Source organism: Dermacentor silvarum, chromosome 3 (assembly GCF_013339745.2).
Source record: "Dermacentor silvarum isolate Dsil-2018 chromosome 3, BIME_Dsil_1.4, whole genome shotgun sequence".
NCBI classification, from domain to species: domain Eukaryota; kingdom Metazoa; phylum Arthropoda; class Arachnida; order Ixodida; family Ixodidae; genus Dermacentor; species Dermacentor silvarum.
The window spans coordinates 168,054,267-168,067,303 of NC_051156.1; the positions used below are offsets into that span (position 1 = coordinate 168,054,267).

The 13,037-nt window shown below is 46.3% G+C and overlaps 2 protein-coding genes across 4 annotated transcripts in view; one reads left to right on the plus strand and one right to left on the minus strand.

Moving 5' to 3' along the window:
• LOC119446035 (mitochondrial 2-oxoglutarate/malate carrier protein) overlaps positions 1 to 981 on the plus strand; it is a 32,461-nt gene extending 31,480 nt beyond the window's left edge. The window contains exon 10 of the mRNA XM_037710354.2: positions 536 to 981. Coding sequence (XP_037566282.1) covers positions 536 to 712 — 177 coding nt within the window. The 3' untranslated portion in view covers positions 713 to 981. The remainder of the gene's footprint in view (positions 1 to 535) is intronic.
• On the minus strand, positions 809 to 12,956 carry LOC119446033 (L-carnitine dehydrogenase). Of its 3 annotated transcripts, none has more exons than XM_049663830.1 (7): positions 12,750 to 12,956; positions 10,104 to 10,140; positions 8,672 to 8,910; positions 8,177 to 8,383; positions 7,405 to 7,626; positions 2,822 to 3,137; positions 809 to 943 (listed from the first exon to the last, which is right to left on the minus strand). In XM_049663830.1, exons 3-6 carry the CDS (start codon positions 8,900 to 8,902, stop codon positions 2,910 to 2,912), a joined length of 888 nt encoding a protein of 295 aa, XP_049519787.1. In that variant the 5' UTR covers positions 8,903 to 8,910; positions 10,104 to 10,140; positions 12,750 to 12,956; the 3' UTR covers positions 809 to 943; positions 2,822 to 2,909. The 3 variants fall into 3 exon arrangements, with proteins under 3 accessions (XP_049519787.1, XP_037566278.1, XP_037566280.1); XM_037710350.2 differs by having other exon boundaries at positions 10,104 to 10,146; XM_037710352.2 differs by lacking the exon at positions 10,104 to 10,140.
• Between the last annotated feature and the right edge of the window lie 81 nt (positions 12,957 to 13,037).

The window sequence follows — 13,037 nt, forward strand, 5'->3', positions numbered from 1 at the left end:
GTGATCATGCTAACCAGAGTTGCTGTACAGTGGCAACGAAAAAAATATTTGCAAGACTGACATGAATAGGCAGAGTAGCAAGTGCTGAGCTCATCCCATGTTTGCAGTGCGGGGGAGGTCAGCACTTATCTACAACAGCATTGGATTGATCGTGAATATATACCATCATCTTTCCATCACGTATTCATATGCTGGCCAGCCGTCACTCTTCCCAAGCCACAACTGCGTACCGAACTACCTTTGAGTGTGAGAAACAGGGACATCCTGGCATTCTTGCTATCAGCTGCAGCACTGCATGTTGCAATTTCGCCACTCTGATCACTTGTGCTAGTCCTTTCTTGTTGCCACGGTACTATTAGACTGTAGTGCAAGAAGAAACAGTCGATTCAGTGAAAGCTGTCACAAGTCCCCCTTAGATAAGTAAATAAAAAAAAATTCCCTACCACAATGAGACACACATTATGGTGCCGCTGTGTTCACAGTTTTTAGCACACAGTGTGACTCTGGCTGATTTTCCACCTTCCCTCTGCTACAGGATGTGCTGTCCAAGGTAGTCCGCAACGAGGGCTTCTTCAGCTTGTGGAAGGGCTTCACCCCGTACTACGCTCGGCTCGGACCACACACTGTGCTCACATTCATCTTCCTGGAGCAGATGAACAAGTTCTACTACCGAGTCATCCTCGGGGACACCGAAGGACGGGGAGGACTGTGAGACTCGAGGGGCTGCCTGCCCCATCCTCCCACGTGGGAAGGAGCCATATCACCATCTGTCTTTCGTCCCGGCCGGCCAGCGGTCATCTCGTCTACTCTCGTGACCGCTTGCGTGCACAGAGTCCATTGCTGTCAGGGGGAACCAGTGGCTCCTCTTCTCTGTGTAGCTGGTCTATAGAGTGTTGTCTTGTGTGGGCCAGGCAGGGCCTCAAAGCATTTTTTGGTTGGTTGGCTGTTAGAGAAGAATAAAATACGTATTCGCATTTTGGGCTCAACGAGTGTGAAGTGTCCTATAATAATGAAGCAGTCTGCCTTGCACACAGCTGAGTTAAACCAGTTCACAACACTTATCATCATGGGCGAGATGCCTGACCCTGAAGTTCACATTCTATGCGACACCTGCCACTGACAGGATGTTCCACATCCACTACCATGACTCTGATCGGTGCTGGCTAACACTCCTTTGGCTAGATCTGGCACATATACACAAATACACAAGAAAGTGGGTAGGCTATATGCTGTAGCTTATTTGGTACAGCATTGAACACGTGATGCAGAAGATGTGCGTCCGGCTCCCACCAGCGGCAAGTTGTCTTTTTGCTCGCTTTCATTTACCATTTTCTTATTTCTACATTTCAATTAAAAAACAGCTAACTACCCTTGTGCTTTCCTGTGTTCCATTGCCTGTTAGCTTCATATGGTTGTAACTAATAAAAGAAATCAAAGCCCCTCGGTTCCCTATACTTCCTGCTTATCACTAGTAGTGCTTCAGGTGACCTTCACTAGTACTGGACAGGTATTGACTGGATGTGCGCATGATGCAGCATGCTTAGTGAACGAGCCAAAACTTTCAAAGGGTGTTCAGCTGAAGGCTAAACATCAATGAGTGTAAACAGGACATTATTTTCTATCAGGCACACTGTGTTAAGTTGGACTCTACAAGATTAACATTTTGGGGACATTTGTTTGGTTTCTGACACACAAAATGCCAAAAACACCTGATTGACATGAACTCGTGTACCAGAGCGTGCTGGTTAACATGAACTTTTGCAATTGCATGCCTACTAGCACATTGCAGCATCCCACCAGTCAACTGGCTTGCGCTCTGGTTAAGGTAAGAGAGAACAATATGACGCAAAAATCGGGGCACAGTCAACAGTGCAGGTGCCTCTCCAGCCTAGTGAGTACTGACAATCAATGCTGGTATCTCTTATTATGAAGTGCGAGTGTTGTGAGCAGTTTCTCACAAGCAATGTGCACATGTTCTTTGGTGCCGGAAAGAGAGAAACCTTGGTGGAGGCATGGTGGCCACATCCCAATGGGGCAGACTGCAAAAAAGAAGATTACTAGGGGTGCCTTAAGCTACAACTAAGACGAGTTGGAGGCGAAAGCCCAAGCAGGCTAACTCAATGACACAACCACATTTTTTTTTGCAGAGTCATCATTACTCTGAAACCACATTTTAGTAATTTTAGCAAGTCACCATGTTTTTTGCAAGTCACCCTTCCTATGATTCACCAAACTGGAACCGTGACTCGGGACTTTTTTTTTTGCTGAGTCACTCTCACCTGGACTCTCAAATCTCACATATGTTTTTGCAAGTCACTCCCCCACTCCATAAACCCTTGATTTACTCTTAATTCACACTTGATTCACCCTATCACCACTTGATTCACCTTCACTCACTCTTAATTCACTCTCATTTACTCTTCATTATCTTAGCTCACTCTATCTCATCATTACTTTTCGTTTGACTTCTATCATCCAACTAAACCCCTTTAATTCACCTCATTCACCTCTCTGTATACCCATTATCACTTCAGTTCACTTGCTTAATCATTCTTCCACCCTCAATCGCTGTTTTGTGCCCATTATTGCCTCTTATCCTAAGAGGACCATTTCGTGTCAACAACACGGTTTTGAAATGGCCTTGAAATGGGGACCTCACCATAAGACATTATAAGGCTTTCACCTTAAAAAGTCTGCACTATGAGATTTTGGTGCATGTTACGGAAACCCATCTGGTGGTAATCGACCCTCGGCCTTCCTCTATTACAGCATTCCTCACAGCCCATCACTTGCTTTAGGACATAAAAATCAAAGTGTTCACCTTGGGTGGCGGCATGTGGCATCCTTCTTTGGAAAAGCTGCTGGTGATGTTCCAACAGGCGGAAAGATGAAGCTGGCGCACATGCAGCCTAGGAGTGGAACACGCGAAAGATGGAGGTGATGTGCCGTCGGCAGATGGGACAGGCGTCCTGTCGTTTGAGCAGCATGCGGCCGCAGGCAGCACACGTGCACAGATGGTGGCAGGGGTGCAGCACGCAGTTGCGCTCCTCGTCCATGCACACCACGCAGTCCTTGTCGCGGCCGCCCGTGCCTCCGGCCTCCAGAACTTCGGCCGTGAGGGCACTGCACAGTGTGTCCTGCAAACACCGAAGGGAGCCAGTGATTAGTAGGAAAAAGAAAGAAAAGGAACGACCGTGCACATCATGCTCGGAAATTGTCGTAGACACAAGATGCTTGTCACAAACATGTAGTTAACAAGCCAATGAATTCAACAGAGAAAAAAAATAAAGTAGTGAGTGTACTTCCGCTGACTGCTGCCATTATTAACATTTCTTTTTGCTACAACTGAAAGAGTGATAAAACTTACTTTTGGAATAAGGATGCTTTATTTGTAGCAGCAATTTTGGATAAATGTGGACACAGGTGTCGTTTTGCTCCACTTCATGGAGAATTAAGGTTGCACTCAAAAGGTTGAGGGCTGAACTCCCAGCCCAACCACTGATTATCCTTCATATCATTGCCTTATAAGTGGTGATAGACCATGTTTGACAACACTGCAAAGGTGTTGAAATATTGGTGTGAGTGTGCATGCTTGTCAAGGGATGGCGAGAACTTTATTGAGAAAGCTGGTGGAGAAAACACTGTGGTTACTGCAAAGCCAGTGACAGATTACAAACAATAAGACCTTCAGCATAGTAAACTCCATTTCACACTTTTGTTGCAACAAGGTGAAAATTACAGTCACTTATCGTGCTGCCTACATTTACCATAAAAGAATATACTAGTGTGGTGAACAGTGGAACCAAAAAATTTGAAAACATGACATGATTTGACCTAATGTAAAAATTTTAAGTTGCAACAGATAGACACCATTGCATAGAGGGCATCAGCTTATACTGTTTTATATTTATTTCCATTTGTATTTTCTTTAATTGTTTCTTGCTTGTGATATGCAGGTCATGCTGGCAGCCTTGGGACTCTCTCATTTGGCATACCCTCTGATACAGTAGTCAAACTTTAAACAGTTTAAACACATGTGAACTTCAGCCACTGATGAAAGGTATCCATGAAACGCTCGTCAACTGTGAAAGAGTCGTCACAGCTGAGGATAAGTGTCACTTCTAACTGCAGAGCAGACAAGGGGCCCAAGTGCAGAGGTGTTGAGTAGTGAGCCTCACTGATGGTACCGGAATGCCACACTGTCCGCAATGACAATGCATCATTGATGTAAGCCCAACACACTTGGTGCTTGGAGCTGTGATTTGTAGGTGACACAAACTCGGTGCTCTTGGCATGCAGCTGATGCTACATGGCACTGTGACTGTCACGTGCAACTGCTTTGTGCTAAGGTGCGCAGGTTTGCGTGATAAAATTTTGTTTGCACTAGCCTATTGAGAAGGAAGACAGGCTGAAAGAAAAGTTTATCAGCATGATGTATCACACCACATTGCGCAAAGGTCGGGAGACCTCAACCACCTGACTAAAGAACATGTGCAGTGGTATGTACAGTCGCGGCCACTGTTAGAGGGAACGCGGCACGCGTGGCCGCTCTCTTCGGGCCACCAAGCGGGCGCCGCGCGAAGTATTGCGGCGCAAGCGCAATCAGCGCCAGAGGCGGAGTTGGCTGCCCGTCGTCTGCTACGGTGCCTCCCACTTCGCCGCACGCGCTCTGGTTCAGAATACTGTAGCTATGGAGCTTGATAGAAAGTATTTGAACTGGTTTATCTGGGCGCGCCATTCATGCTACACCCAGTATTCGGCTTCGAATTTCAGACGTTCGTTTTCCTCGCAAAATGAAGTTGGTCGCTGAAATTTCACTTGGTTTCAAAAGGAAATAGAGCACGTGGCATAAGATTAACAGCGTGTGCCTTGGATGCTTCACATGTCAAACAGCGCATTTAGGCGACGAAAGTTACGCCCACTTTTGATAAAACTCTGCTCATTATGAGTTTAAAACGGGCTGCATGTGTTCTTAGTGTGGCATTTCGTCAAAGAAATACCTTCCGGCATGGCCAGAGTTCCTGAGAATGAGTGCTGGGAAATCGTCGTGCTCTATTTCAAGGGTAGGTCTCAGCGAAAAATCGCCGAAGCGACGGGAAGAACGCTCAAGACAGTCAACAGGATCGTAAGAGCATTTAAATCTTGCCGCCGGATCAAGGATGCTCCGCGGAAGCCGAGGTATCGAGTTACGACTGAACAAGAGGATGCTTGGATCGTTGCGGCGGCAGCCGTGAAGCCAGGTCTCTCTGCTCAGCAAATCAAAAATACCCTCGACTTGAGAGCATCCGTTACAACGGTCAAGCGACGCCTCCGGGAAGCGGGTCTGAAGAGCAGGATTGCAGCCCAAAAGCCTCTTCTTCGCGCTCAGAACAAAGAAAAACGGCTGCAGTTTTCTTGACAGCATGCGCAACGTTCAACTGAGGAGGGAAGCAAGTCGTCTTCACAGACGAGTGCACGTTCACTACATCGTGCGATCAGCAAGCCCGTATTTGGCGCCCTGACAACACCCGGTAAGCTACACGAGAATGTGTTTTTGCAAACGTGCTTTTTGTAAGAAAGAAATGTGCTTCCAGCATGGGCTTTCAATTTTGTACTGTGAATACGTTTAAATGGGTGTGCCATTCCGTTTGCATGCATACATCTCGAGACTCCCGGATGCTTTCGTTTTCATGATGATTATTGATTATGAGGTTTAACGGCCGACGCCACACAGGCGATGCGACGCGTCGTAGGAGGGGGGGGGGGGAGGGGCTCCGGATTAACTTTGACCACCTAGGAATCATTAACGTGCACCGAAATCGTTTAGAAGAACGCAATGACGAATTATGAGACTGCGGTTAATCGTAAAGGCATTTCAAACACTGCACGTTTAAACATAGCTTGAACAAGTTCGTAATGGCTTCAGCTATCTGTACGTTTGCTTATTTTATGCCTTCACAATCGGTAGTCTAGACACCCAAATGTTCTTTTCTTTTTTCCTTGATGCAGGTACCAGCCAAACTTCTTACAAAGAGTCTCGAAAAGTGGAAGGTCAACTGTAAGTGTCTGGGGCGTGATCACAAAAGACGGTCTTGGACCTCTTGTGAGAATCGACGGCAAGTTCACAGCAAACAAGTACTGCGAAATTTTGACCACAGTGGCCCATCGCGAACTTGCAAAGGTGCACTTCTCCGGGGCTGGTCATGTATTCCAACACGACCGTTCGCCTGTGCACACTTCGAAGAAAGTTGAAGCCCTACTACGCCAGCTCAACATCGCCGTTTTAGAGTGGCCGCCCCAGTCACCAGACTTCAATATTATTGAAAATATTTGGGGCCAAATGAAAGCGGCACTCGCATCCAAGCCCCTCCATGGAATGTCAAGGAACAGCCTTCGGAGAGCAGTCCACGCTGAATGGGAACGCCTTAAGCTGGATGCCACCCTTGTGAATTCGTTATACAGTTCGCTGTCACGTAGGATGGCTGCCGCGATTGCCTCCGGGGGAGATGCAACCAGGTACTAAAATTCGCCTTCGTCATTGGTTCGGACATTGCACCCTGCTGCCTCGATTATCTCCGAAAGGAAGGAGACCATCATCTAAACTTCATTTGCAGCCGTGGTCTTGGCTTCATCGTATATATAATAAATATGAAGCACAGATTTATCAATATCTCTTGTTTGTCGTGTGATTTCTTTACTTCCTTAGCATGCCAATTCTGAAACCCACCCTCAGTGATCAAAGGGAACTTTTAGAAGTAAAAGGCGCAGTTAATATTTTAGGCGTACAGCATGCTTGCGCGCTTTAATAACTGATTTAGAATAGTATCTATTGACGCGCCATTGCTACAGGGTTTGTGTATTCCAAAGCACGCGCGCAATCTAGGTTTCGCCGCTCGAGGCGAAGTGGGAGGCACCGTAGCAGACGACGCGCAGCTAACTTCGCCTGTGGCGCTGATTGCGCTTGCGCCGCAATAGTTCGCACGGCGCCCGTCGTGGCGCTCCGCGGAGCGCGGTCACCCGCTCCGTGTTCCCTCTAACAGTGGCCGCGACTGTACTACGATCACATGACCCCACTGTACTTATGCTGCACATGAAGTATGAATATGGGCACCACACTGTTGCACAAAGTCACATGAGTGAAGGAAGCATGTTGTTAGGTTCAAGGGTGCACATTTATGGGTGCACACTGAGTGGACCTGTTTATAGCGGCCGCATGCATAATTCTTTCCCGTTCACATGCCCCAGTTACTTGCGCGAGATCCTGTAGCATATGCGAATGCGAACCTAGAGCCAAGGGAGATTTCATTTCTACAGCTTGCCAGCCTCTGCAAAATCCTGGCACCCTGCAGGGGAGGACACATTTATGCCAATGCCATTGCAACAGGACACTGGGGCAATCACAAGTTGGAGAGCAGAGCCACTCACAGGACTGGCCAAATCGGGTGGGGAGAAGGGTGGTGGCTGTCGAGCCATGGCTGTGCGGCCCAGCAAAGCAAGCGCTGAACGCCGTGCCTCACGCTCTCGCTCTGACAGCACCAGGGGCTCGGGCCCAGCACGGAGAAAGGCAGTCTTGCCCATGCGCTCCAGGAAACCCCGCACCCACGAGAGCGTTGCCATGGAAGTCCCTCTGCACAACTGGATTTCCACCTGCAGAACAGCGGCAGCAAAGTTCTCAGGCACAGCTACCTACTCACGTTGAAAGGCACAACTTTAGAGAGAGTACTTCTTTTGGAATAAAAGCAGCTGAAAAGTAGGGCAATTGTTGACGATTATAAACTGTTTACTACCTATCGCTAAAGCGTCTTAGAAAAGAACTTATACATGTACATATGTTAGGAAGCATCATGCAGCTTCATGTACGTGCGAGCCTAAGAAGTCAGCAAATCTTATTTCTTGTGACTGCCGTACAACTGATAAGAGTAGCCTTCCAGGATGTTGTGATCGGACCAGTATGACCATTCTAAGCATACTAAGCATGTGGAGGAGAAAGAACACTCGAATTCAGGCTAATACAGTATGCATTCATGCACACGTGCAGTGTTCACTAATTGCATGCAAGAATGTTGCCTGCTTTCAACACTGCAGGGATAAATGGTACAGTGACTGATGTGAGCATTATTCGGTGCAACCAACTGACGTTAAAAAGATAGCAAAAGCAGCATGAGGTTGTGAAAACCAGCACAGCCAAAGGGCGCACCTCTGGTATGGCGTAGACGGGAAAGAGGAAGCGTATGCCGAGGCAGCGGTCCTTGCCCGAGGCCCGCTCGAAGATGGCGTCCATGGACAGGCGCATGCTGCTGCTGGCCAGAATGGCCGTCGGGCGGCAGCTCTGAGAGGCCACCTCCATCAGGGAAACCTTGGCCGCCAGGTCCTCGGTGATGCACTCCAGCACCAGCTCTGCCTCCTGTGCCAAAATGTGGCCACAGTTTGGCAACAATGAGCAGGGAAATACAGAGAATCAGGCAACACTCCGGTGCAAAGCAGGTGCAAACCTAACTGCAAAGCCTGTCCACAAGTTGTGGATGTGTGGGGTTGTCGGTTCAGCATTATTCCAAATTGTGGTTCAGAAACACACAAATGAACTGAGAAAGAGACGACACAAGAGTGCTACGTGTTGTCTCTTTTTCTGTCTGTTGCTGTGTCACTGTGCTACAAATTATGATACTTGCTACAAGGTTATGACCACACTGACCCTGAGTGTCTCCTCAAGGCGGCTGAGACAGAACACGCTGCCCAAGAAGCCCGGCTGCCGCAGGAGACCGCACTCCCTCAGTGCCTTGCGATCCTCGGCCAGTCGGGGTGCAACTCGGTCCAGGGCATCAGGTAGTGCATCATGCACACGCACCTCATGCCCTTGAGCTGCCAGTTCACCCGCCACGTTTACGCCCAGACCACCACAACCAATGACCGCCACACGCACCATGTTGCCAGCTGCAGCAAGGACAAAGTTAGTTACACAGGAGTTCCTTGCATAAAACACCTGACCGGCTATGCTGCTGAACATTCACTGCTCAAGCCAACTGCTGTATATTAAAACTGTCAGTGATGTTGGTCTGCTCTGCTCTATATTATCTAGTGTATTGATGTAAAGAAGCATATTGTTGTTCTGTTCTTACATTTTTTGTGTGTAAATTTTTATTGTGCTCATTCATTATTGCTTTCCTGTATTGCCTGGTATTCTCTTACAGCTGTAGGCAAATAAAGTGAATTGAGAAATTGGAGTGAAAAATGAAAATGAACTGGTAATAACCGGTACTTTGTCAAGAATAAACACTTCTCTCAAAGTTGCAACGTGAGTGAAATGTCTGTCTTTGACATGCAGATTAGTGTTAACGGTCATGTGTCTGCTCAGGATGGCACAGGCTTAAGTAGGACTCTAATGCACACAATATCAAAGTTTTTAAGGGCCACAAGTGAAATCACCATAACTGCATATATATTATTCCCTTCTGGCAGGCATCAACTCTTGGCAGTGCTTTTACAACCGGCTGAGTTACAGAGATTGCAGTTGTAAACACTGTGATGCAAAAGATCCCGATTTGTTACAGCAGGCAAATATTTAAAAAAGATGGAAAGTTCTTTTCCTTCTATATTATTTGCGTTGGGAGGTATTGGAGTCACACATTCCGGTCATCATTCACAATTAAAGTATGAACTATTTCAAAATATTGCACACGCTTAAACATGGCTACAATGTGAAGATGCGGCCTTGTTTTCAAAAGAGTGAGAAATCCTAGAAGTTCAGCTCTGAAATGACTAATGTGCCTTGTAGAAGCTGCAATATTCACAACCTTTATGACAGTGGCGCACCGACGGGGGGGGATTCGGGGGCTGTAACCCCCCCTGAGGCCGACTTAACCCTCCCTTTTGTTCAACCCCTTTTCTTTCCTTACGCATATGAGTACTGCAACTAAGATGTAAGACGCGCAATCGTCTGCACACTCGCAAAAAGCGCATTTTTTGACAATTTCCCGTGAAGAAATCGAAATTAGTGCTGTTTAGATGGTATCGGCAAATTTTCAACCCCCCCCTGGCAGAGATCCTGGGTGCGCTACTGCTTTATGAACAGCATTTCAATTCTGGGGCTGGCCAGCAGAAATAAGCTGTAAAAAATCGGAACTCACCTATCTGCTTTGCCTAGAGCACCTCATGGAGATCACACTGCCACTGTGCAAACAAAATAAAAACAGTAGAACACCAAGACTGTCAGACCACAATAAACATTCAAATTAGGCAAATAAAAAAAATTATTTGGAAAGTAAGTGTGATACTCCATTGCATATGTGCACCACACATGCAAAAGATGAAAACTGTGTACATCGCAATAAAACTTTTCTTGAGAAGACTCCACATCAACAAGACAGCAGAGTCTACTGTGACAGCCTGCTGTTATCGCAGTAAACATGTTCACAGCTGCGTATTGCATCCCAACACAAGACGCATATTTTGGCAAGAAATATGGCCGTGTTCCAGTTTTCCTGTTGCAGTAGACATCACGCAATGTAAGTGATGTCCCCCGAAAGCGACAGCCATCCCCTGCTTATTATGTAAGATGCCTCAACTAACAGCTGCACTTGCAGCTCTTGTTGACAACTAATGGAACTTGTGACATCCACTTTCTTTACTGTATTTTTGTAAGATAAAAAAAAAAAATTATATCACTCATAATGCAAAGTCGCAATGTGATAGCTGGTGCAATGCTATATGAAGTAAGTCTTGCACTCTTTCATCTGGTATCAGGCGGTTTACATACTCGCACATGCACGAGAGCAATCTGCTTTCATGAAGAAAGCTTTCTTCAATGTTGACTCTAGTCCATGTTGTCTTCGTTTTTGGAGGTGGTGCTCCTTGGTGGTGGTGAAGTGGAGACACATGGAATCTTACTTTTCTCTCCTACCCTGCATTTTGCTTATTACTGCTGGCTTTGTTTAAATTGTTTGAGCACGGTGCTTCTTTATAGATCATCTGCAGAGCTTGGCGTGGGCCAACCATAGCTCTTGAGGTGCATTATTTTTTCAACTGTAACATCGGTAAAAGCGCTGTATTATGAGCAGCAAGTCTTGCACAGTTTTGTGCGATATCCGTCAGTGTAAGCATTTGCAGATGTGTGCGGAGCAATCTCCTGTCAAGAAGAACAAGAAAACTTCATTCATTGTGGCAGAGGTTTTCCAGTGTTTAAGATTTTTCTGGTTATTTTCCTTTCTACCTTTGCCTTCTTCATGCACCGGTGAATTGAGGTGCTTGAGCTGAGTTGTCCCCTTGAAACGTTGTACAGTCTAACTTTAGCTCTTTGCTTTGCTTTTCTAGCTCGTAATCTTGATATGGCATGTCAGCGTTTATATAAATTTGCTAAGAACTACTTGTGCTCTGTTCCTGTCTGGTGCATTAAGTTGATGAATCTTCATGGTGTGTTATCCTCATTTGCAGGTGGGAAATGTGCCAGAAGGATGCTCTGGTGTTGCATTCACATAAACGTAATCTGCAGGGAGCATGCTAATCTGCTTATGTCATCTGCAGAGAGCATGTGACAAGGTTTTGCATCTGTGAACTGGCTGAATAACTGTTTTTATGATGTAAGCACGGACCTTTACGTGATATCAAAGGGGCTATGAGAAGGGAACAGCAGCCACAGACATTGCTGCCAAAGCAACCTTCTCTACCACTGATGTCACAAGGTGTTCATTGCCTCATATTTCCTCATTGTCATCCTCAGTACTTTTTTTCCCCGCTGGCATACATCAAACAAATTGTGTGAAATAACGATGATTCTGGTCGATGATGGATGGTCGAACACCATCCTGGTGCTGATGAGTTTACATCCTAGTTGGCAGAGTTATATTATCTGAAGCAAGACGTCACTCGCTTGATTCCTTCCTCAACTTTATCTGGCCGCACAGAAATTTTAACTTTCCTTTGCTACTCAGTGACCAGCAACAAATGCTCTTGAGGAGCCTTGCAAGATTGTTGGAACAGACAAGGCCAGGCCCTGCAAGACCCTTATGAAGTTCGGAAAGGGTTTAGCAATTGGTTATACATACCAATTGTTCCATTACATATCAATCCTTAATTGTTTGAAACTAGAGTAAATGTTAAATACAACATTTCCATGTGCAATATAAACTATGTGAATCATCTAGACACATACATGACAGCGCTTTTCGTTTGATGTAGAATTAGAAGGGATCAATGGTACATTTTTATACCAAGTGTTACTGAAAGCGGCGCAAACAGCGAACGGTAGCCTTCAGAACACGAGAGGCCTTGAGAAACGAAACCAGCCGCTATCTCAAAACGGAATTTTACGTCATGCACACTCCTGCCCACTCACGCATACATTATCACTTACAGCTACAAGTAGACGACAAACTGCTGATGAAAGTTTGTGCTTTCAGTGACTCATGCATTATTTCCTGGCTTTAACTTGTAGGAAATGCGCTCAGCTCCTCATTCGCGCACACCCTGTTTAGAGTTTTCGGAATCGCCCACGATAGATGTTAAGCACTGCAGATGGTTAGTAGATAGCCGTAAAACTGTAATGATGACGTAAACTTAACGAAAAGATTACCATCAGATCAGCAACAGAGCTAGTATGCGCCAACACAGAAACTTAATTGCACCAAAGTGCGTAACACAGAGTCATACGACGCAAACAACACTTCACTTTGCTGCAGCAGGCCACGCTGAACGGCGCGTGAACGGCTATTTTCGTTGTTTATATGCTTTAATCGATCGTTGTTTACATTCAAGGCCAGGCTGCTGGGTTGACTTACCACGTACGCGATGACTTGACTGTTCCGTCAGCGAGCAGGTGTTCTGCCTCAGAAATTTTGCGTTGCTACGCGTTGGCTGTTCGTGCACGGTTGGCTGAGAACATAGATGATTGCGTCAAACTTCCAGGCATTCAGCAGCTACATTCGCTGCCGTCGCGGCCGACAGACGCCCTGCCCTACTTCCACCCTGTTCCACGATAGGCAACAGTTTCCAAACCAAATAACCCGCTGTTGTCATAGCAACAACAACACGTAAAACAAGAAAAAAAAAAGTGCTTATTTTAAGGT